Source organism: Carassius carassius, chromosome 26 (assembly GCF_963082965.1).
Source record: "Carassius carassius chromosome 26, fCarCar2.1, whole genome shotgun sequence".
NCBI lineage: Eukaryota > Metazoa > Chordata > Actinopteri > Cypriniformes > Cyprinidae > Carassius > Carassius carassius.
In genome coordinates, this window is record NC_081780.1 from 27,033,502 (window position 1) to 27,060,090 (window position 26,589).

Below are 26,589 nucleotides of genomic sequence, written 5' to 3' on the forward strand. Positions count from 1 at the left end.
AATCTCTGACGAGTCTCTCAAAACACTTTCTGAAGATGGGTGTGAGAGCAACAGGCCCCCAGTCATTTAAGCATGTGGTTTTGTTTTTCTTTAGTATGGGCACAATGGTAGATTTTTTTTGAAGCATGAGGAAACCACAGACAGACAGAGGGAGAGGTTGAAAATGTCTGTGAAAACACCGGCTAGTTGGAATGGGCATGCTCGGAGCACACGGCCTGGGATGCCATTGGGACCCGCAGCTTTAAGGATATTCACCCGTTGGAATGATCGGCTTACATCCGCGACAGAGACGGAGAGTGCTCTCACATCTTCTGAAGCAGCTGCAGGAGCGCTCTCTGTGTGGGCTGGGTTGTGAGCCTCAAAATGAGCATAAAAGTTATTAAGCTTATGCGGTAGAGAGGCGGCGATGTTCACAGTAGCTGGTTTATTCCCTTTAAAGTCTTTGATGTTATTGATGCCCTGCCAAATGCTTCTTGTGTTGAATTGTTCTTCAACTCTGTTTTTGTATTGTCTTTTTGCGGCTTTGATGGATTTTCTAAGATTGTAACTGGCTTGCGATCATCAGCGTTCCCGGATTTAAAAGCGGATGTCCACGCTGACATGGGCTGCTCGAACATCGCTATCAATCCACGGGTTTTGCTTGGGGTAGATGCGGGTTGTTTTTGTCGACACTACGTCTTCTAGACACTTCTTGATGAAACACTTTACAGTTTCTGAGTACACATCTATGTCATCATCAGACGCTGCCCAGAACATGTCCCAGTCCACGTGATCAAAACAGTCCTGTAGTATAGCATCTGATTGGTCCAAACACCATTTAATTGTCCTGAGGACGGGTGCTTCCCGTTTCAGTTTCTGCCTATAAGCAGGCAGCAGCAGAATGGAACAGTGATCTGATTTGCCGAAAGGTGGGCGGGGGAGAGATTTGTAGGCGTCCTGGAAAGGAGAGTAACAGTGGTCATGTGTACGGTCACCACGCGTGTTGATGGTGATGTGTTGAAAATATTTTGGCGCTATCGTTATGAAGTTGGCTTTGTTAAAGGCCCCCATAACTATAAACGCTGCTTCTGGGTGCGCAGTTTCCTGCTCACTTATATTCCAATTAAGAGTTGTACCGACTAATCGATTAGTTGACTTCAATGGTCTGCCATGATGCTTTAAGCTTGACGTCGACTAGTCGCCGGTCCTATAGAGGGTGCAGTAGTATAATATATGTTTGAAGGACTTCCACATTTACGCTCCATTTCCAAACAGTTAAGTACATACATACTATGAAAGCACTCCACATGCATGTGTAATTATATTACTGGACGCTCGAAAATTCAAGGTGAGAACGCACATTCTAAACAATTTATTGTACAGGTATGTTAATCGCTGTTCTAATCTAATGTGCTGCTGCACTGTAACGCACACACATAGACTATAGACAGTAGCTCGAATGTCATGCGTAGATCGCTTGCGCCAGAGACAATTTGTAAGAGACATGCCACTTCCTCAATCCTCAACACAACTATATAAGGAAAACCCGTAATGGCAAAGATGGCGGTTGTATGCACATGTCCCGCCCCTCCCACTGGAAAGCCAATCATCTGCTTTTAACAGTCAAGCTGGGAAACATTTAAGCCTATCGTCTGGTTACACTGACGTATGCACACAGTTCAGGAACCCTTGTGCATGTGTAGAAAAAGTATTACCTGTGGGCAAAAAGGCATTTTAAACCTTATTTTGAGGCAAAGTCATCAACATTTTTCAGCGATTTTTATCATATTTTACTGCTGTTTCTATACATGCATTTTTCATGTCCCGGTGACCAGTGAAAGTGCAGTTCTGACTATCTGCCCATTCATTTAGATAGGAGCCTGGTCTTGTTAGTCTAAAATATCTGCCCGGAGGCGTTGCCAAGATGGCGGCCGAGTGGCACGACTTGCCTTGCCTTGGACTTTGCTCGCGCACAGAATCATTCAGCTTGGAAATGTACTGTCACCACTGTTCTGTGATTTCTCAGTAAAATAGCTTGGAAACTGAAAAGTTCTATAATTTATTTCTTAATAACTAAATCCCACAGCTTCACTAGTAGAGAGATGCTGCCAGGTAGAATAAATTCATACACACAATCGCTCTCACTAATGTGTTCATATAAATTTTATTTTTTACTGTGCTACTTTATCTGAATCTGATTTAGAACAAGCAGAATCTGTGAGAAATATAACGACCCAAAGACAAAAGAACTAATAAAAATGAGCTGTTATAGGAGCAATAACCATGTACGCAGCGCTTTGTCATATACCATAGCTGTGCACAAGGTAGTTTTTTATTTTACAGCTCCAGACTGATTTGTTCATTAATGACGTCATCGGTGACTAGTCGACTTCGACTCGACTTTCATCACATAAAAGTCAACTTTAAAAAATCACTAGTCATTCAACCCCTAATTCCCATACAGTTCCTTGAGTTACTGGTCTGTGTTGACTTGAGGGGGAATGTAAAAAGCTGTGATTATGAACGCTGTAAATTCCTTTGGTAGCCAGAATGGTCGACACAGAAGCATTTGAAATTCCAGATCAGGGGAGCAGAAGGATTTAATAGAGTGTAGGTTCCTTTCATCACACCACAAGTTGTTGATAAAGAAACAAATGCCCCCCACCTCTGCTTTTCCCTGTGAGCTCTTTCGTTTTGTCCGAGCGGTGCACGGAGAACCCCGTAAGCTCGATGGCTGAGTTTGGAAACTCTGCAGACATCCAGGTTTCTGTGAGCCAAATAATGCAGCAGTCCCTTGTTTCTCGTTTGTATGAGATTTGTGCCCGCAGTTCACAGAGTTTATTGTTTGTAGTTTAACACAGAACAACCTGGTGCTGGAGACCAAAGTCAAAGATCTCACTGCTGAGAAAAACCAGTTATATCGCAACTTCAGCTCTTTGAATCAGAAGAAACTGGAGCTGAAAAGCTCTGTAACTTCTCTGAGTGACGAACTAAAAAAGAAGAATCTAAGTCCCTACAAATTAGATTTGTGTTGTTTCTATATTTTTTGTTCACTTTATGCATAAAGTTTATTGTTGTTGTGTTTTGATTAGGAAATTTGAGTGGTCTAGTTTGTTTTTTCTTATCTAATTATGAGAAGAGCTGGTCTGACAGCAGACAGTACTGCATGGATCATGGTACTGAACTGGTCATCAGATCAACACTGGAGAGAAGCAGGTGTGTTTGTATGAGTGTCTGATTTCTGTTTTTATTCACACAGAGGTTCATATTTTCATTAGTCAGTGAGAGTGTGGATTGGTTTGTCTGAAAGAGAGCAGGAGGACAACATGAAATGGGTGGATAATTCACCAATGAAACAAGGGTAAGTGCACTACTGTACTTTGACCAACTTTTTTCTTTTTAGTTTTGTTGTTTATTAATAGTGTTATGTGTATCTGTGTGATATTTATTTTTGAGTCCATAGGTGGCGTTGTGGGAGGATTCTAACGCGAGATTCTTACCGGATAAGAGGCTCCGAGACGGCAATGGCGTGTCTCTCTCTCTCTCCGTCGCTCCGCTTCCCATTCACCGGCATCTCTCATCGCCTCTTGGAGGCGGTTTTGTTTGTTTTATGTTAAGCTTAGGTTTAACGTATAAAGTTGTGTTTTGATATTTGGTATATTTCTTACTTTTCAGTTGCGGGTAGTGTATTTATTTATTAGTTCACGTTTGCTTATTTAGTAAGAACTGAGCGAGGGAAGCAGATGTCCGGAAGACTCAGCTGTTTTTATTTTTTTCGGTAGTCAGGTAAGAACTTTATTCCGAGAACAGGTGTAGTTAGGGGACTGTTTTCTTAGCTTCCCTACCCGTGAACTGATTGTTTTCTTTATCATCCATTAGATTGTTTTCTTTCTTATAAATATTATTTGTGAATGTTTGATTTGAATTCTGTTAATTAAATAGAGACGTCTTGGAACTCACATCAGGGGATGTGATTCTTTTTTATATGTTCGGCCTCTGTCCTTAGAATTCACGAGCCTTGAAATGGTAATGGGTCATAACAATAGATAATCTGATACATGTTGTTTAGGTTTTGGCTCAGTGGTGAGCCGAATAACCAAGGCTGAAATGAGGACTGTATTGAACTGATGCCTTCAAATCTCATCCTGAACAACTGGAATGATCTGCCATGCTCATAGAAAAAAAAAAAACGTTTTGTGAGAAAAAGGGTTCATCCCACCTTTTTTTCGTTTTGCTTCAAAATAGTGGATATTCATAGGAAAGGAAACATGTAGTTTTGAATATTTTTGACATTTTTTCTAAGAACATTTCAGAGTTTCTGCTTTCATATAAAGTGTATTGGCATGTGTAACCCCTCCGGTTCAGTTCCCCTCATTTCTGGTCTTTCACTTCTGCTTTAGTTTCTGATTAACTTGTCTTTTTAGTACTGACGTGCGTTTTTCCTCTGAGAACTCAAGGGCTCAATCATTGCTTACTTAGAACTGGATGAGGAAAGAACAGTACTAATATAAAACTTGCAAATATTACAAATGAAACATCATGTCTGATGTGTATACATATATAACCACGTACCACGTACCACGTACCACGAACATTACATTAGGATTTAGTGGTTTTAAAAGCCACCAATAGAAGGTGACCAATTACCAGTAGAAACCAACAGGGACTATTACGGTTTCCATTAAATCCAATTCAATTCCATTATATCCAGTAAAACCATTACAAATCTGTGATGGTTTCTATTGTTTGTTTGTTTTCAGAAAAAATTAAATTAAAGCTACATTTCCATGTCTGTGACCATCACGATTTCTGCTGTGTTTATAGAGCTTTGATGTTTTATGATCTGAAATAAGTTGACACGAAAAAAAAACCTGAGCATCAGAAATTAAATACACCTTATATTTGTTAATGCGTTCTTTCATAATTATTTTGAAATAAATGCAAAATGCTTAAAAAGCAAAAAAATATTGTACATACAAAAAAGTATTGAGCATTTGGTGTTTTGAATCATTTAAAATCTGTCACATTTTATTCTGGTTATGAGTCTTCAGCATAAAAACATACAATCAGATAACACCAAAGTCAAGTTCTTAAGAAAAAAAAAAAACTTAAGATATTCTCAACAGCCAAAGAGCAACTGGTGCATATATGTTTTTGCAATAAACTAAACAAACTAAAGAAAAGATCTGTCACTTTTTGTGTTTCATTGCAACATATTTTTACCATACCTACCATCAACCTCTGTCCCTAGATAAAATTATTTTTAAAATTATTATTATTATTATCAGAGTTTGGGTCTTAGGAGAGTTTTTAACTAGAAGTGGACATCCCCCAATAAATGCTAGCGTCAAATTAAATCACTTCCTGTATAAATTTAGCACTATTATTTAAAAGGTAGTCATCATTCTACAGACGACAACTCATTGGTGAAAATGTACAGCAAGACACAGGAGCAAAACATGGAATTAGAGGCCATTTATGAAAGTGATGAAGACATCACTGGACCTCGAACACTGAGTTACAGCAAGGCTAAAGGAAAAGCTCAAGAGTGCAGTAAGTAGAAAGTTTTTTTTTTTTTTTAAATCATTATTATTGCCTTTTTATTAGTTTTGGTATTTATACACAGGAGAGAAAAAAATATGTATAAATAAAATAAAATAAAAAAATTAGAAAGTTTAATTTGAAACGATGTCAGTTATGTTTGAGGAAACCAGAACTGTTATATGTAAACATTTTTAAAACACTGGTTTCTCAACATGTTGAAGTTTCTACTTTTGTAGAAATAAAATTATTTTACATTTTCAATTCCAATTTTTCCAACTGCATTTGTATTGTGATCATATAATTATGCTGATATATCAAAATATCTCAATCATTGTGATTATAAAAGAACACTCTATTGTCTAAAGCCAAAGTTTTATTACAACTATACTCTATGTCTATTATCTAAAGCCCAAGGTAAAATACCTAAAAAGCTTGAATTTAAACTTAATTTCTAATGATATAAAGTGTATTAATTCATATTCATGTGTTTGTCAGGCGGAAGTAGAAGATTGGTGTTGATCTCAGTGGGTCTCGGGCTCATTTGTGTTCTTCTGCTGGTCTTCATCATACTGCATCACAACACCATTACAGCAGAGAGAGACCAGATAAAGAGTTACAAGAAAATGGTTGAACAGTTCAATCAAACCATCAACAGCTTACAGGACAATCACACTGATTTAACACAGAACAACCTGGTGCTGGAGACCAAAGTCAAAGATCTCACTGCTGAGAAAAACCAGTTACAGAGAGATTTTGATTCTTTGGGTCAGAAGAATCAGGAGTTAAGAAGCAAAGTCAGGTCTCTGAGTACTGACCTGAAGAGAAATTTTTGTAAAGGAGGTTAGTATGAATCTGTTTCTGTAGAAGTACTTTTCCCTCCATAGTTATCTTTTTATATGTAGATTGTATTTTTTTTTATGCGTGTTTCCATTAGGAAATCAGTCTAGTATAGATGGCTTGTTCATTTCAAAAAAGGCGATGAGCTGGTCTGACACCAGGCAGTACTGCAAGGATCGTGCTGCTGATCTGGTCATTATCAATACTGAAGAGAAGCAGGTGAGTTTGTGTGAGTGGTTTTATGTCTGTTAATGAATGTGAGAATCACACTTACTCTATCCCTGTTTTTATTCATACACAGATACTCATATCATCATTACTCAATGAGAGACTGTGGATTGGTTTGTCTGACACAGAGAATGAAGGCAATTTAACATGGGTGGACAATTCAACACTGAAAAAAGGGTAAGAGCTAATACACAGAAAACCACTGGAGATTTATTGTAGCCTCCTGAAGATTTATTGTAATTTTTTGGCATCTCATTATAAGAATCACAACCTTCAGAAAACAGCTCAAGACCTCTTTTCTAAAAACATAATAATGGCAACAGCCACAATAAATTAACGTCATATATACATTGTTTTGAAAAACTTATCTTCTGTTTTCATTTACTGCTTTTTCCCATCTGCACTACTTTAGCTTTCTCATGAAACTTGCAACTGCGGGTCTATGAATATTGTTGACTCTTGTATAATTAATTCTTTGAGACTTTCCCATGTGTTACTTACAAGTAAATGTATCTACTTATTTCCTTTTTCCTAAACAAAAAAAAAACTGTAATTATAGAAATAGAAAATTATAAAATTATAGAAAATGTGGGATTCTTAATAACTTAATATTTGATCCATGTTCAGGTTTTGGAAAGAAGGTGAGCCAAATGACGAACATGGAGTTGAGGACTGTGTTGAAATTAGGGCTGATTTTCCTTTCATCCTGAACAACTGGAATGATCTCCCATGTTCAGAAAGGAGAAAGGGGATTTGTGAGAAATAAGGTTCATCCTGTCTTGTTTCAGTTTTACTTGTATTATCTTATGGATTTATTCTTGTTGTGATTGCAAAATGTCTGCGAAATTTTCTGTTATATGCAAAATCTCCAGCTGATATTGAGTTGATCACCGTTTTCTTAGCTATAATAAACAAATAAAATATCCTGTTCCCTTTCGAGGGAGTTTCGAACTGCGTTCTCTAGGGGTCGCTTTGGGGAACACCTCGTCGTGACCCGTGCCTGAAGCATACATTGAAACAACACCAACTTGTTGGCCGGCGACAGCCTCCGACGTCACTACCGGCTCGACTATAAATAAGCACCGGGAGAGCACGTCACTATCTTCTTCATCTTCACTGACCGTTTTGTTTGAAGCGTGCATCTGAAAGAACCGGTAAGGGCGATCTTTCTCTGTTTATCATGGCGACAACTAGCAAGCGTTTAGACGATGTGTCCATCCGTGTCTGCGTTACTTGACACCCGATGACACACGCGATCTTTGCATCATTTGTTTGGGTGAAGAACACGCACGCAATGTCTTTGAGGAGGCAATCTGCGTGCATTGTGAGCGTTTTTTCAATGGAAAAAGCTCCGCTCTCGTTCGTCTCTCTTCTGAGAAAAAAAAGGGAAAAAAAGGCAGCCATCTGCTTCCCGCAGTTCAGGACCTGTCCGCGTTGAGGCGTGGAAGTGAATGAGCTCGTGAGAATACAGGTGGATCTGTCTGAATGGTTTAAAGAGGGACTTTCCCTTTTCGCGCTCGTAAAAAAAAAAAAAAAAAAAAAAAAAAAGGGAGGCGAAGAGAGGGAAGAGAGAGAGCCTCGGGAGGATGATGTTATATCTTTAACACTTTCTGATACTGAAGTTAGTGCTCTGCTGGGTTTTTACCCAGGAAAAGCAGGAGATATTTGAGGATGGTGAAAAAGCTGAGGCTGAGCCTTCTCAATTCTCCTGCCCTGCATATGTAGAGCTGTTGAGGTTATTGAGTGAAAATTCAACAGCTGAATTCAACAGCTGACCATAACCCTCCAGCTCAGGTGAGCCTTTTATTTCTGCATGATCTCCATACAGAGATTAAAAAGAAATGAAAGATGCCGTTTCCTTCTCGCATCTATCGGTTTCGGCATGAAAGTAATCTGCCGACATCGAGGTGATGCGCCAAACGGCAATGAGGGAATGCCCCTTGAAGAGAGAGATAAATTTTTATAAATAATTTATAACTAATTTTTATCTGTGAAACATTTTTCTTTCTGCAGGGGAAACATCCTCTCTTAATCTCCCTCCTTGCCATCTAAGCCCCTTCAGAATATCATCTCACTTAACTGGCAAGGCATACGCAGTAGCAGGTCAGGCTGTGGGCTTTATTACAGCACAATGCTGGTGCTTCAAGTATATCAGACTGATCTGCTAAGAGAACTGGATAGAGGCAGGGGCCTTTTTCTGATCTGGTAGCTGAGCTGCGCCGCACCACGGATCTCTCTCCGTGCTACCAAGCAGGCTGCCTCCGCCATGGGCAGGACTATGGCGGCCATGGTGGCAGCGGAGAGACATCTGTGGATGAACCTGGCAGACATCGGGAGGAAAGAAAATGCTTTCTTCTCGATTTTCAGGTTTCGCCTTCTGAGCTTTTCGGTATTTCCGTTGAGACGGCGATTTGAGAAGTTCAGGGAGATGAAGGCGCGCTCTGCTGCTTTCAGATCCTTCGTTCCACGAAGGTCCAGGTCTGAGCCCAAACAACATAGGGGTCCTGGTCTGTCTCGATCTGAGGATCAAAGACGGGCACAGAAGGCTAGTGTCGCAACTCGCGCTCCTCCCCCACCTGCGGGCAGGGGTAAAAGGAATCGTGGGTCACGAGAAGGTAAGCAGAACCTTAGGGGTATGATCTACACGAGGCAGCGTTCTTGTCCGAATCGGAGTGATACCGAGGTATCTACTCGTTCCCTTTGGGGATTTTTAACCCTCTGGAGTCTTAAGAGGTTATCAGGAGAAAATAGCCTCATAACGCGTATATGCTTTAATCGACTTCAGAGGGTTAACTTCTGCTTTTATCCTCTCCTTCCTAATTCTCCTGTAACCACCAGCTCTCAACCTGATCAAGGTTAGGTGGAAACCTCTGGCATAATAGTCTCCTATGCTGGACCTATAATGTTTTTATGGTTCTATAAAAAAAAAAAAGTTCATAACCACCTGACTGATGGTCCAGACTAAAAGGAGGCGCCCCTTGAGCGGGGCTCCAGCGCAGGAGGGTGGGTGAGTAAATGTAACCCTCTCTGTATGTACTTATGTGTATTTAATTGCTGGTGGTTACATGTCTACTAATAAACTCTGTGAGTTTCCTTTGCATTGCTCAGTTACAGTGTTTACTAAACACTCGCCAGCACCAGTTATCCGGCTTCATGTTCCGGTATTAGGCGGCTGAGATCACAGGTTTCTGAGGGAGCCTCCTTGATCATCAGGCCTGGCACAGCAGTGCAGGGAATTTCATGGATGTCCGGCCAGGTCACCCCGAGGGGTCTCTGTCGCATCTAGCGGGAAGTGGAGGTGGCAGTTACAGAAGTCTTCTTGTATATGCTGCCTCAAGTGATGCTCCCCTCGCCCGAGGTTTGTAAAATTGAGCTTGCCTCTCCCGTGAGATTCAGCACCTCTGCGATGCTTAGGAACCTTTAAGTACACACGCTAAGCTTTGTGTACTTTCTCAAAACCACATGGTGGTCAGTGTGCACGTGAACACTTTCCGCAATTTCTAAAAATCCACAAGTGGTAAGTTTGCACGCAAGACTTTCTGAAATCTTGTACGATAAGGGTTACGCGCTCCGCTTCGTTCCCTTTTTTTAGATGATTAGACCTTGGTTCCTTGGGCTCCATTCAGCCAGTGTGTATTTGTTTATACACCTCAAGCATCGCTTCCCTCAACATGAGGGGCTATTTGGGTGATTCTCGTGGTAATTTAGCAGCGCTCCCATTTTTCCATTTTTCGCCTATGAGTGCGCTACTCTGAGCTCGGAGTTCTCCTTTCATGTGAGACGGAGTTCTCTGTTTTTTCCCCAGAGCGCTCCAGTATTGTTTCCATAGATCGAGTTGATGACTCTCAATCATACTGTTTTAAGATGCAACATTCCATCTATGAGCTGCTCTATCAGAGTGCCACGAGAGCCCCTCCTTAGAACAGTATTTGAAAATCCATGTTATGGTAAGTGTGCACATGAAGTCTTTGCACACTTTCTGAAATCCACACTGTGGTAAGTTCCCACGCTAGTATTATGCGTTTTCTCTAAAATCCTATATGGTGAGGGTTTCGCGCGGTTGCTTTGTGCCCTTTCTTGAGTTGGTAAAAGCCCCGTTCATCTTGGGCGCCACTCCACCTATGTATCCTCGGATACCTATCTAAACAGGGTGTTGCTACTAGAGAACTGTCGAGACAGCTCTTTCAGCAAGCTTATGCGTAAGCTAGCGGTAGCCCATGTGTGACAGGCAAGACTTGGTAGAAATGCTAGGTTCATAGCCGTATCCCTTTAAAGGAATCTTTCCTGATTCCAAGCCTTCAGCTCTTCCCTGGGTCGAGGCCCTAATAATTAAGTTGGGTATGTAGCTTAGGCCTTTTGGCCGTAAGGGGTACTGTCACAGACAGCCGTCTAAACGTCACAACGAGGTGTTCCCCAAAGCGGCCCCTAGGGGACGCAGTGTCTCGTTCCCTACTCAGGGAACTATGGTTACATACATAATCTGAGACAGTTTCTCATGATTTCTTATGAATTATGGTGATTGGATGTCAAACCTCAATGTGTGCTTTGTTCAGTCACAAGCAACTCTGTATTAATATGATCTTATTTACTGTTATAATGCACCTTGTTTGTCAGTCTGAAGTGTTGAAGAGACAATCGCTGTCAACTAGTCTAAAGTGTCCAAATTGCTATAATCACCTTATTATTTTGATATTTAATGTCTATGAAACTGCTCCTGGGTTAAATGACTAGTTCACTTACAAATAAAAAAAATCCTGATAACTTACTTACCCCCATGTCGTCCAAAATGTTTATGTATTTCTTTCTTCAGTTGAAAAGAAATTAAGGTTTTTGATGAAAACATTCCAGCATGTAGATGTCATGGACTCCAAACGGTTGAAGGTCAAAATTACAGTTTCAGTGCTGCTTCAAAGGGCTTTAAACCAGTGGTGTAGTCCCTAAAGAAAAAGTGGTTTACTACTACCCAGTCGCCCCCCGTCCCATCTCCACCAGAAAAAAACAAAACAAAAATATACCCTTTTTTGTGGATGTTTTATTAGTAATTTAAATAGTAATTTAGTTATATCAATACAGTGCACTCTAAATTTGATCAACAAATAATTTGTCAAGTATTCTACTGGCATGACTTCCAGGTTGTTCAGCCCATCTGTTGACGCATTATTACAGTTCTTTATAATTTCAACATGTTTCTTTGAAATTATATTTATTGTGAAAAGTGCTTCAGTGATACATCTGAATTTAAGTTTTATTTATTTATTTTAATGTTCATGTAAATTAGATTTTTATTTTATGTTATGTTTTTTTTCACTGATTGTATTATTTAGGAAGGGAATTATACTTCCTGCAAGGGAATATATTCAATAATCACACTCTATTCATATAGATCGCATTCACACTAATAGCAGTCATACACACGCTGATTATCAGTCATAGAGATGGTAATCATGCTGATACAGTCACATTCCCCACAAAACACACATATATGAAAAATGTTAAAGAAGAAAAAAAAGAAAGAATTATTTGTGCAAAAGCGATAATTAAAGCTGCATTTACACTGCAGGTCTTGATGCCCAAATCCTATTTTCTGACTATATCTGATTTTTTTGACGACCCGCTTACATCATCTTTTAAAAGTGTCACGTATCCGATTTTTGCATTTACACTATACACTGCTGAAACTACCAAACGTAGACGTTCTGACCCGGAAAAGGAAGTAAAACAGCACGAAATACAATGGAAGCAGATGCAAATAAAATTGTTTTGCTTTCCACAATATTTTGAAAAGTAAACAAAAAAATCAGCAAAACATTGGTATCGTACGGCGGAGAAAAAAGAGGAGCCCTAGTTGCAGCTTGGGCGAATTTCGCGCCTATAATAAGTCATGTGATCTCAGTTGGTGGTGTCCACCTGAGTTGGCGTCACTTTTTTAATGACGTACGACTTGCATTTACTGGGGAATATCTGATTTGTCTGCTTAAATGGCACACACAAATGCACGTATCCCATTCATATCCGATTTATTACCACATATGAATGAGGCCTGAATCCGATCCCAGAACATCGGATTCCATGCGGTTTTTTCCTGCTTACACGTTCACCGGTCATATCCGATCTGTGCCACATGAGAGGAAAAAATCGGAATTGGGTCACTGGAACCATGCAGTGTAAATGGGGCCTAAGTTACGCCTATATATGGAAAATGTCAATATTCTCATATATTAGCCCTATATTTAAATTTATACTTATAAATTCCTTTAATAAAACAACATGCATTTTCGTTATTTGTTACCTGTCCTTTATTTTGACAGATAACTTCTTGGGAAAAAGATATCTGTCTTTGATTTAAGAAATTATTGTGTGTTTTAGAAATTATTTTCTTTATTTTTGGAAAACATGAGGCACTGTATAATTTCACTCCCATTATTTAGGCATAATTAAAACAAAAAACGAATAAATTAAACCTGCATGATTTAGCTAAATCTTTGAAACTCTAAAGAATGGACAGATTAATAAAACGTCCTCATGATTAAACTCAAGTTCTCTCATTATAAACAACAAAATTCACACAATGTAAAAAAAGAGCTTCATTAATTGATAACATCAGTGATTTTAAAGGGAGTCTTCTTTACTTGCTTTCCTATAATTTAAGTAAAAAAATAAATAAATTGCAGCCGCATTTAAATGCAGGTGTGTAAAATATCAGAGTGCAAGATTTGCACAGCTCACTTGATGCTGAGTGCAGCATTTATTCTTATTTGTCTACATATTTTATCTTAATTACAAATCTTGTTTGATTTTATTTTGGATAAATGTAAAAAATGATTTACTTTGTAATGCATATGCAAAATGTGAATTAATATTCATATTCAAGTGATATTATTAATGTAAAATTATTAATGCACATGCATGGCAGGGAGGCGCCCTCTCGATCACTTGAATCTTTTCCTGATAATGAAATAACAGAAAATTGGGTTGTCTCACATACATGAGAAATATATCTACAGAAAGCTTGAGATGTCAACTTTTAAACGAATCAATTCAAAACGAAAGCATTACATAATCTGTGAATTTTGTTTTTCTCTCTAAAGGTGCGTCATGTGGAGAGAGCCAGCACTGTGAATTTCATCTTGTAGCCGACAAGAAAACATTTGTTTATTAATAAATAATTTAAATGTCTCATTTTTTTCACAATTATTAGGATACTTCTGCCTGTGCTTTGTGGCAAACTTAATGTATGTGCTTGAGCGCAGAATATATTTAGATTTGATTATGTAAATTTAATATAAACCTGCGATTAGTTGAATAATGACAAATGAATGACTAGTAACTAGAAAAATCTTACGTGGGGGCAGACCTGTTAAATACCCTCTAGACATCTCTGTTAACGTTTTAAAAGCATTTTATACACGTTTGCATAAATTCTTCTTTCAGAACGGTCTGTAATGGAGAGATAGCTTAACACTGATTTTCCTCTGAAACATTTTTTTGAGAATGGCCAACCCTTCTCTGCAGATATTGTTGCTTCTGGTTTGTGCATTGTAAATCACAGAAAGTCTACAAATATTGTCTCCCAAAACTGTTTTTTGTCACGTCTGTAACACGTGTATTTCTCAAATCTTAAATAGCCTATAAAACATGTTCATAGATGAATAATTTACTGATGTCTGGACTCTGTTTGGGATTTAGAAAAATATAAAGAGATGGTTCAATATTATTGGTAATGAATAGGCTACATTCTGTGAGAACTTTTATTTTACAGTCTAAAAAATATTGTATGGATGCAACAAAATAAAATTAAGGCAGCAATTAGCTTTTTTTAGTTAGTTCACCCAAAAATGAAAATTATGTAATTAATAACTCACTCTCATGTCGTTCCAAACCCATAAGACCTCCGTTCATCTTTGGAACACAGTTTAACCTGTTAGCCAGCACCCCCCATTATGGGACTCATAGCTGAAAGTGCTATACACTAAGTAGACAGCCTAAAGGCCCTTTTTACCTGTCTGTAAAGTGCATTTGCAGCTTTTGACCGCTGAATGGCGCTTTAACCACAAGTTATCAAACAAGCGCATCACAGCACATTTTCGCAAATAAACGTCAGTTCTGCCTCACTGATGCGTTACATTTGACGGCTTCAGTCACGGAAAATGAAAGAAAAAACTATAGTGAAGTGAAGTGACATTCAGCCAAGTATGGTGACCCATACTAAGAATTCGTGCTCTGCTTTTAACCCATCCAAAGTGCACACACACAGAGCAGTGATAACACACACACACAGTGAACACACACCCGGAGCAGTGGGCAGCCATTTATGCTGCGGCGCCCGGGGAGCAGTTGGGGGTTCAGTGCCTTGCTCAAGGGCACCTAAGTCGTGGTATTGCAGGTGGAGAGAGAACTGTACATGCACTCCCCCCACCCACAATTCCTGCCAGCCCGAGGCTCGAACTCACAACCTTTCGATTGGGAGTCCGACTCTCTAACCATTAGGCCACGACTTCCCCCTGTTTATTAATCTAAAGTTAAAATAAAAAATATTTTAAAATATTTAAAAAAAAATATTTAAAAAATATTTAGAAAAAAATCTAAAGTTAAAATATTTAATATATTTAATATGTAATATTCACAGATGAAAGTTTGGTACTTATGAAGTTATGTGCATTTATTAGAACAAATTCAAGCAGGATAAATTTTAAGCCTGTGCCTGAGTCTGTGCTTATATTTTCTCTAAGCTACATGGTATTATTTTATTTTAGATATTAGATATTAGACATATTTTAAAATATTAGACATATTTTAGATTTGATACATTTAAAATGTGTGCAGTATTTTTTGTATTATATGAATTATGTGTTATATTATTCAAAAGAAATTGTGGTTTACTTTGCATCGGAGCATTAAAAGTGGTAGCCTATTTTAGGGGGGTAGGCTACATGGATTAATATGCAAAATGTCAATATTTTCATATATTATGCCTATATTTTAATTTATATTTTAAAATTCCTTTAATAAAACAACATGCATTTTTGCTATTCGTTCTGTCCTTTATTTTGACAGATAACTTCTTGGGAAAAAGACATTTGTCAGTAAACTGATTAAGAAATTGTTGCATGTTTAAAGGTGAAGCGCTGTATAATTTCGTTCACATTATTTATGCCTAATTAGCCTAAAACAAGAAACGAATAAATTAAACCTGCACGATTAGGCTAAATCTTTGAAACTCTAGAATGGACGGATTAATAAACTGTCCTCACGATTAAACTCAAGTATTATATATTATTTTTTATTATTATTTATTTTTTGTTAATACTAGCCCATCGGCTGTGCAAATTTTGTTTGCGAGGAAAATAACAGTACATTTTTGTCAGTTATTTTATCTAAACAGATCGAATAATTTCTTCAAGATTTCAAAATCAAATAGCCTACGCTCGACTATTGCAGTCATTATAACCTGATCAAGCCATAGCTAAATATGTTTAACATGAATTCTTGCTGAATATGCAGTTATATTACGGGCTGTTGGCATGAATTGTACTCGTGATGGAGGCTCCAGTCAGAATCACACCGCTCAGCTCATCCTCTGCTCGGCGGTGTGTCTCTGTCCGGTGTGTCTCTGCACGGTGGAGGGTTGAGCCACTCTGAACTACGGGAGAACTGAGTGGTGCGTCAGTGGATGTTAAAAAGAAAACCGATTTTCATTCAAACAAACCGATGTAAATTACAAATTCGAGTTAATTGATAAAATCGATTTATGACCCAGCCCTACTTGCTTTCATATTATTTAATGAAAAAAATGCAGCTGCATTTAAATGCAGGTGTGTAAAATATGTGCAAGATTTGCACTGCACGTGTGATGGTAGATGTGCAGCTTTTATTCTTATTTATTTTATCTTCATTACAAATCTTATTTGGTTTCATTTTGGATAATTGCATGTAAAAAATAATTTTCGTTGTAATGCAAAATGTGAATTAATATTCATATGCAAGTATTTGTGCAAAAATGATAAATTCGCATTAATGACAGAGCGCATTAATATTCAACAATCTGTGAATGTTGCATTTCTCTGTCGGAGAGAGCCAGCACTGTGAATTTCATCTTGCAGCAGACAAGAAAACATTTGTTTATTAATAAATAATATTAAAATGTCTAATTTTTCACAATTATTAGGCTACTTCTGCATGTGCTTTGTGGCAAACTTAATGCATGTGCTTGAGCGCGGAATATATTAAGATTTGATTATGTAAATGTAATATAAACCTCTGATTAGTTGAATATAACAAATAAACGACTAGAACTAGAAAAATCTTACGTGGGGACAGACAGACCATTTTTAGTCTATAACCAAAAAACAGTCCTATATAAACCGGTTAAGCAACTTTGAAAGCCTCATAAGACACTGTCCATATGAAAGAGCAATTCACACTTTTATATCGACCCCCACAAGCCACACATAACTAACCCCAAAAACCCAACCCCCTCCAGCTGAACCGAATTTGGTCTGTGTTTTGGCTCTGAGGAACGGTGTGTTTCATGTGTTGAAACATGCCTGTACTCAGCAGCACTACTCTTTGTATTCATTATATTCTAGCAGCACATAGTATTATTTACACAAGACCATAATGATAATAACAAATCATCAATTAATAATTAATCATTATTTTACGAAAATCATTGTTATTTGTGATCGTGGATGTTTTCGGAAGGCTTTAAGACCAAGCGGAATCCTCTGTTCCAGCCTCACAGCGCCGGGACTCGCGGTCAATGATGCAGCTTCCCTGTCTGCGGTTTGACTTTACTGAATCAGATTGAGGCGAATACAACTTATTGATCATGAGACCAAAATTTAGCAAGCAGGAAAACATTCATTCTACCTGAAGGAAGATGTATTTTATTGAGCTAATGCTGTTAAATAGAGAGAGAGAGAGAGAGAGAGAGAACCAGTCTAGGGCTATTCTTAAACATGGAGCTCATTATATTGAAGTACAAATCCAAACACCAGAAACGTTATGCATTTTATGAATAATGAAATGTTATGAAAAGTATGCATTTTATTTATTCACATGCAGTATGGTTGTTGGTTTTTAGCAGTTAAAACCTATTTTTAAACTTGAATTTAAATACTATTAAACTAACTTTAAAATATCAAGGAGTTTATAAATTAAAAATGATAAAATGTCACAGTGCATGTTAAATAGCCTAAATGAACTTGTGTTAATAATATAATTCGATTTTTTTACATGAAAAACATTTTATAAAAACTGTATAAAATGGGACAGCAACCTTTATATCAAACATTTTTAAATCATCCACAGCTGAGCAACGCGAGAGGGGGATCTGCGCCAGAGCGCGTGAAGTGAATGTGATGAACGGTCATTTTCAGATGCAATAAAAAAAAATAGCCTAGATTAGGCCCATGCAGGCTCTGCTCTCAAGTATATAATACTTATAATTACTGTTAACCCAGAGTAACAAATTTGAAGGGATTAATCGCCTTTTTTCATTTGCTGCATAATTCATGTATTAATGGCATTTTATTACATTTAGAAATAATAACGGCTGGCCTAATAATGTTATCATGTACAAACAGGATATATTTAATTCCCTTCACTTTACAACAAATCCTTTAAATTTAACAAATATATCAGAACAAATCAAGAATTAAAAATATAGAATTCTAATGGATAAATATAATTGCAGTATATAATAATATAGGCTTAGCTATAAACAAACAAAAAATAATAATAATTTAAAGCTAAGCATAAGGTAAGGTTGGGCTTTCTCATTCTCTCATTCAGGAGAAATCCGTTTCCATATTTGTGATGTTGCCCATTTGAAGCTTAAGTATTATTCGTGAGGTAAAATAGGCTTTGTTGTACACGCGTGTTTCAGTATCGATGGAAAAAAATAATAATTAACAATATGTAGAGTAAGTGGATCACTGCTAACGCTGAATGTCTGGTGCACGACTGCTGTTTCCAGTGAATATGTGCAGGAGACACCAGCACAATCAAACAGCTGAAACAGAAAATACTAAATTTTTGGTCACACATAAGGCATAAGTAAAAAATGCAAAGTGTTAGTAGTTTAAAAAAAATCAAGAATAAAAACAGAGTTAATAATAATTATTGCTAAATGCTGGACCGTTCCCATTTCGCTCTACATATGGAACCTGAAGATTTTTTTTAAACCAAGAATGAACCGAAATGAAAATGAAATGAAAACATTTAGCTTTTTATCCGTATATATATATATATGTATATAAATATATATACACATACATGGGCCTTATTTATTTACTGTTTAATAACAATAGCATGCATATAATCCTTTGTGTAAAGATCTTTTAATTTTTGATGAGTAGACTGTAGCCTAAGATTATCTTACGTTTTAAAATTAACTCACTGTAAATGTTTGAATATTTTTTAAAGACGTTACAATGTTATATCAATGTTATTGTTGTTTTACTTCCTCCTTTTATCTCATTTTACAATTACATTCATTACGCAATCCGTCCCTTTGCGCCACCTGGCGGTAGTTTCGCGAATGATTTTAACACGCGACTTAATTACAGGGCGGTAGTAAAGCCCAATTAGGCTGTCTACCTACTGTACCTAACTTATATTTGTAACAGTTTCCTACTTCAGTGTGTTACAAACATAATTTTGGTGTCTTCGGAAAGAAGACACTTTGGGCTTTACTTTTTATCAACCCGATTTGATAATGCTTAAAAATATTAAAAGTTATAGACACTGAAGTGCCTTGAATTTTTTTTTTACCACACTTAAATATTTTTTTATTCGATATAAAAATACATGAAATGAGTCCTGGAGCAATCTAGAAAAGTAATGGGTTGAAAGCCACATGTCTCATGAGTTTCTATATTAAATCTGAATAAGATATCATGAAAAATGAGACTCCTGCAAATATTTTTAGGAGACTATGTCTAGGACCCCCCCCCCCAATATAAGAAAATATATTTCCCAATAGTATTGAAGGCTTCTACAAACTATTTAGTCAGTAAACATACCACTGCATAGTTTTTTTCAATTATAAAACAATAGACAGAAACTTAGACATCATATAAGTGATTTATTTGAGCACTAGAAAAATACAATAATAATAATTGGAGTAAGAAAAATAAGAATAATAAGAAAAATAAAAAAAGATCTAACTTTGTTTGCCAATTACAGAAAATCCTGAGATTGCTAGAAATGCAGCATTTACAATGAATTACTATGCAAATAAGTGCTGATGTGCTGATGGCCACTTATACAGATGGTAATAACACAAATGCGCCATACAGTAAATAATCCACTCTCTCTATTCATATAGACGCGTTCACTTTGATAGCCGTGATCATACAGTAATAGCGAGCTGATTTGGGCTGATTTGCACTCAAACAGATGGTAATCATGGTATAAGTTCCGCTTCAATCAGCTGACAGGTGCTTCAGAGCGCGTCACGAGGGAGCACCAAAAATCAAATATACAATCTTTCGCCTATCTTTCATTCACTTTTGTTTTCCGGTGGATCGTCTCATTCTGTTTGTGACACTGTACGCTGCAAAACCATGCCATTTTTTTACTACCAAGACACAGTTTCCGACCGTGAGTTATTCCATAACGGACGCAAACAGTTCTGTCGCTGAAGAACTGAAACGTAAACAAAGGAGTTATGATCCATATTACAACGTTATTGCTTCGTTGGACTAAACGTGCTTCATGAGATGTCATTCAGTGGACCCTTACCTTCCTAACTAAACCGGGATTTACAGCTGTGGATGTGTTTATGACTCGTTATTACGACGGATCTGGTATGTACAGCGTTTCTAATGTTCATGTTTTTTATGTGTACTGCTTACACAAATGTAGCAAATACAGTCTTTATAAGCTTTCCATTGAAAAACAGTGATCTGTTGTCGATGCTTGAGGCTTAGATCTTTATAATGATACATAGTTTGTCAAGATTAAATTTGTCCCGTTTCATTTAATCTATTCATAATCACTGACACGTGCAAGTTGAGTGGCTTTCAGGACGAGGGCGTCGGGGTGCAGGCTAAGGCCCAATCCCAATTCTATTTTATACCCCTTCCCCTCCGCCTACACCTTCCCCTTGTCCCTTGAAACAGTGTCAAGGGGTAGGAGTGAAAATATTCCCCTAAGGATTGGGACACCACTACCATGACGTCACACGGCATCATACGTCGTCTAGCCGTTTCAATACACACATATACAGGTGTGCATTAGAGCCTTTAATTATCGTTCTGCTGCTTATTGATGCACACACACACATCAGAAATCGTGCAGCTCACACATCCAGGAGAAAATAAACTTGTCAACGCTGCCCCACGACTTTTATTAAATACAGTTTAAATATTGAATCGCTACATTATATTTTCCAGCAACGAGAGGATACAAATTGCTGTTTTTAAGTAAACTCACTTTAAAAAGATAAACGCACAGACGCGAATACACGCAACTTCCATTTGTCTCTCTCTTTCTCTCGAATAGGCAATATTTGAGAAAATGGTTTAGCGATTTCTAATTATTTGGGGGATTAGCCCCCATCAATGTCTACGGCAGTTATCGCCCTGATCAGGCATATGCTGTGACACTATCATGCAGTCTGTAATGATATGACGTTAGCAAATATTAGTGATTTTTTGCTAACATGTCTTTGAGTAACATAACCGTTAATATGAACTCACAATTGAATGTAACATAAAACAAATGATTTTTCATTAAAATCTTTATTTATGCCAAAAAAGCTTACATTTATGTGTCTTTTTGTTCGTTGTAGCAGCCATGTTGCGGAGATAATTCATACCCCTTCGTTTGAAGTGTGGTCCCGAAAAATCTTCGTTTGAAGGGCTATCTGGCCCTTCCCCTTACCCCTACCCCTCCAACCAAAAGAGAATCGAGACACCCCTACCCCTTCACGTGAACGCGCAAAACTGATGGGTAGGGGAAAGGGGAAGGGCTAAGGGGTAGAATTGGGATTGGGCCTAAGAGGTTAAGATATTTTAGATTTAGTCCGAGAGCTTTCTGTCCCTCCATTGAAATTGTGTGTACGGTCTACTGTCCATGTCCAGAAAGGTAATAAAAACATCATCAAAGTAGTCCATGTGACATCAGGGGTTCAGTTAGAATTTGTTGAAGCATCGAAAATACATTTTGGTCCAAAAATAACAAAAACTACGACTTTATTCATCATTGTCTTCTCTTCCGTGTCTGTTGTGAGAGAGTATAAAAAAACAAAGCAGTTTAGTGATATCCGGTTCGCGAATGAATCATTCGATGTAACCGGATCTTTTTGAACCAGTTCACCAAATCGAACTGAATCATTTTAAACGGTTCGCATCTCCAATACGCATTAATCCACAAATGACTTAAGCTGTTAACTGTTAACAGGGTAAACGGAGGCCTATGTATTCCCTAAAAGGCGCTGATGTGGAGGTTATTCCCTGGTAAACAATCCAGCCTGATGGCTCAGCACATTCATGATCTCTGAGCAGTCTACTTTTCTTTCTCGTGACTCACTCCGAATTAGGGTTGCACCATTCTGGGAATTTTCAAGACTGGAAACTTTCCATTGGAATTAACAGGAATATATTGGAATTAACGGGAATAAACTGGAAATTTGCTAAATTACAGTAACTGGGGACTTAAATGTAGTTGAAAAAAAAGTCTTGCAGCATGATCTAGGTTAAAACAACCTGATTTAATGCAATTTCAGTTTAATTTCTACCCTACATATTTCTCAATCAAATGGTGTTGAATGCCTTTTTTTAGGACCATTTAAGCTTTTGCTTGCTTTCATTGTATGTATTTATGCAAGTGTTATTATAAAAGGATGTAAGTTATTAACTTGTTAAATTTCTAATTTAAAAATCTAGTGTTTAATCAGATATATTCTAGATATATTTAGTAAATGTGCATAAACCATGGCATTACAAATGAAAATGTTTTTTTTTCTGACCACAAAATGACTCCCAATTTGCCTGTTTGCTTAGAAATTTAAAACCCTTTTCCTTTAATACTACACTAATTGTAATAAAAGTAGTAGAAATATTAGAAAAATATAAATTATAAGTCATTAATTAACTATTACTAAAATATTACTGAACTAAAATATACAATACTAATTTAGCTGAAAAATAGTTAAGCTGTTTGGTCACATAAGCAATAGGAGGGTGGAGAAAACCAGAATAAAGATTATAATTTAAAAATTATCGATGTAATAATCTATGCATAATATTCTGTAATGTTTATCAAAAAATTGCTGCAGATACCTTTATAATGAAGCTGTCGTGTATCCTACTTAAACCCATTCATCTGTATTGTGCGCTGGTTTCTTTAGAGAGCTCAATGAACCATGTGACTGCGCGGCAAACGCTGGTGAGATCAAAGTTTGTCACAACTCTTGTTTTTCAAAGTCTCTGTCTTTAACTGAAGCACTACATTTTACGATTTATGCCACATTCAGTGGACCAAATTTTTTTTTGTTTGAATTTAGTATTAAAACTTGCACAACTAAAGCTGATACTTTGTTTCACATTGCCAGCAGGGTTGCCAATTTGGCGTGAGATTTACATGAGCAGAGTGAGAGTGTGAGACAGAGCCTAGAAGTGTGTGTCTCTTGCCAAATGCATGGGAATTGGCAACTCTGGGTATAAACTAGCTAAAGCTGTGATGCTCTTTCTGCGAGCCAGTTTTGTGTTAATCATACAGAAGTACACTACTGGGCAAAAGTTTGGAAATATTAATATTCTAATATTTTACACATTGCATATCTGTTGCTCATCAAGCCTTCATTCATTTGATAAAAAATACAGAACAAAACAGTAATACTGTGCAGTATTACTGGTATTAAAATTTATAGTAATGGTATTCAGTTTTAATATACTTTAAAATGTTTTATTATGATGCAAAGCTGAATTTTGAACATTATTACTCAGGTCTTCAGTGTCACGTGATTCTTCAGAAATCATATATGCTTATTTATAATCATATTTGATTACTTTTCTTTGATTAGCGTGTATCTGAGGATTTATGTATTTGATTAGGATTTATGTATTTGATTAGCATATATCTGAGGTGTATCTGATCTGAGGAACCAGATCAGATTGTGTTTCTCCATTTCTGGCTGTCATTCTTCTGATTCTCATGTCTCTGGCTGAAAGGAAGCAGGAAGCAGCTTTCACGTATTTTACAGAAGTGAAACAAATTTCAGAGCTGCTGTTCAAAACAATGGTTCAGAGGAGGAGATAGAAATATTGTTTGAGGTGAGTGTTTGATCTTTAGTTATTTTCATGTATGATTGTCATCTTATGTTGTGTCGTTGGTCACTTCGAGCTTCTGAGACTTTAATGCTGTGCTGAAGCAATTTTGAGGAATTTATTTAAGGCTCTTCATGTTGTGATAAAAACAGATGATAAAGTTTGTCTTTGTCAGTTAATAACACCATGTGAAATCTCATTTGACTGTTTATTAGTAAGTGTGATTTCAGTATTTCTCATCATGCAATCTTTACTCTGAGGCAGAAACTATCACTCAACATCTTCATGCTTCTGCATACTCATTTAATACAATGAGCAGTATTTCTACTTCGATAAAACTGTTTTACTTCAGTTTACACTGTATGTGGTGGACAACAGAATTACAGAATAAAAAGGAACTCTCAATGTTGAAAAAATTGCATAGATGGTGTCCATAAATGTATGAAATTTGTTTGTTTTTAGATGTAGAGACACAAAGTGTGAAGTTGGAAAAGTAAACTGAATAGCTTCATATCATAAAGTTTTAAATGAATTCACACATAATCTGTGCTTTCATGAATGTGCTGATCATTCCTAGTTAACTATAACACAATATCACTTATCACTTACCCCACAAATAAAGTAAATAGAAATTCCAGAAGCAATAGGAACATTCTTTCCATTTCACAACGTGAAAGTATTTACTTTAAGGGCCCTATAATAACCCAGCGCAATGCGACGCAAGGCGCAGCGCGAGTGTGTTTGCTAGTTTCAGTCTGGCGCCATTCGCATTTTCTCGTCCAGCGCCACATCATTTAATTAGCAAACGCATTTGCTCCCATTTGTGCACCCATGGGCATTCTGGTCTAAAAAAGAGGTGTGTTCAGGCGCATTGATGGCGCATTGCTATTTTAAGGAGCTGAAAATAGACTGCGCCATAGGCCAACTCAAACCTGGTCAAAAATGTGGCACAATGTTTTTTCTTTGTTATTTAAAGTGCATGTTAATATAGGCGGGTCCGCAACGCGCATACACGCTGCTTATTAAACACAGGGATGCACAGCAGCACGCAAACATGCCAAATATTAAAAATGAAAGGATTGCAATGCATAATATTTTTTTGTAGGCTAATTATACATATATATGCCCTAAACGTCTTGGTTACAAAACTTCATACTTCGAGTGTAACTACTCTGAATTCAGAGTTCTCCTCTCATATGAGACTGAGTTCTCTGTTTTTTCCCCAGAGCGCTCCAGCATTATTTCCACAGATCGAGTTGATGACTCTCAAACATACTGTTTTGAGATGCACCATTCCATCTATGAGCTGCTATATCAGAGTGCCATGAGAGCCCCTCCTTAGAACAGTATTTGAAAATCGATGTTATGGTAACTGTGCACGTGAAGTATTTGCACATTTTTTGAATTCTACACTGTGGTAAGTTTGCAGGCTAGAATTCTACGTTCTTTCAAAAATCCTATATGGTGAGGGCTTCGCGCTTGCTTTGTGTCCTTTCTTGAGTTGGTAAAAGCCCCGTTCAACTTAGGCACCATTCTACCTATGTATCCTCGGATACCTATCTAAACAGGGTGTTGCTACTAGAGATCTGTTGAAACAGTTCCTTCAGCAAGCTTGAGCGAAAGCAAGCGGTAGCCCCTGAGTAACAGGCAAGACTTAGTATAAAATGCTAGGTTCTTAACCGTATCCCTTTAAAGGAATCTTTCCTGATTTCAAGCCTTCAGCTCTACCCCGGGCCGAGGCTCTTAACAATTAAGTTGGGTATGTAGCTTAGGCCTTTGGCCGTAAGGGATATTGTCACAGACAGCAATCGAAACGTCCCAGGGGCAACTCCCATGGAAATGGTAGAGTTGGTACTTAGTGTTCGCCATGATTCTGGCCTGCAGTCCCCTCAGCATGGCGGCGTGGGTATACTGTTCCCCATAGTGACTCCTAGAAGACGCAGTTCAAAGTTCCCTTGAAAGGGAACGTCTCAGGTTATGAATGTAACTTTGGTTCCCTGAGTAGGGAACGAGACACTGCATCCTCTAGCTCCCTGTCATGCTTCAGATGCAAGCTTCAGAAGAAGAAGTGAATGATGTGTTCTCCCTGTGCCTGTTTATAGTTGCACTGGTAGTGACGTCAGAGGCTGTCGGCGGCCAACTCGTTGGTGTTTTTTCAATGTATCCTTCAGACATGGGTCACGACGACATAGTGACCCCTAGAGGACGCAGTGTCTTGTTCCCTATTCAGGGAACCATGGTTACATTCGTAACCTGAGACGTTTTTGCTGAGGAGCCGAGTCCGTGACCTGGACGCTAAGCAGTGGTACAGAAGCTGTGGTGACGAAACATGACGTCTCTGTTCCCTCCTTTAGGGAACAGGGGTTACATACGTAACTGAGATGTTCTCCTTCAGTCAGTCACTCTCAATGTCAGGTTGGATGACAGACGACAGACGAATTCCTACCAAAGGGCCAGATACTGCCCATTCCAGTGTCCTGTGGAAGCCTCTTGCACTCCTTCCTTTTGGCATAGGCCAGGGCTTACCACAAGAAGACCAGCTACTGCTGCTATGACACTACCCACCGAATAAGACTGGATAACATTGGGAAAATGTACCCGTACCATTTGGGACAGGAAAGTTGTGGAAGCCCCATCCTTCCTGAAGGAGGTTTCGGATGAACTTACACATATGGACAACTATTTATGTGCATTTAGAAGCATAGAGGAGATTGTAACCCTCTTG

The 26,589-nt window shown here is 37.8% G+C and overlaps 1 protein-coding gene across 1 annotated transcript; it reads left to right on the forward strand.

Moving 5' to 3' along the window:
- Nucleotides 1-5,411: 5,411 nt before the first annotated feature.
- Nucleotides 5,412-7,354, forward strand: LOC132105997 (CD209 antigen-like protein B). Its single transcript, XM_059511579.1, has 5 exons — nt 5,412-5,532; nt 6,019-6,363; nt 6,458-6,579; nt 6,662-6,765; nt 7,216-7,354. Exons 1-5 carry the CDS (start codon nt 5,412-5,414, stop codon nt 7,352-7,354), a joined length of 831 nt encoding a protein of 276 aa, XP_059367562.1.
- The last annotated feature ends 19,235 nt before the right edge of the window (nt 7,355-26,589 follow it).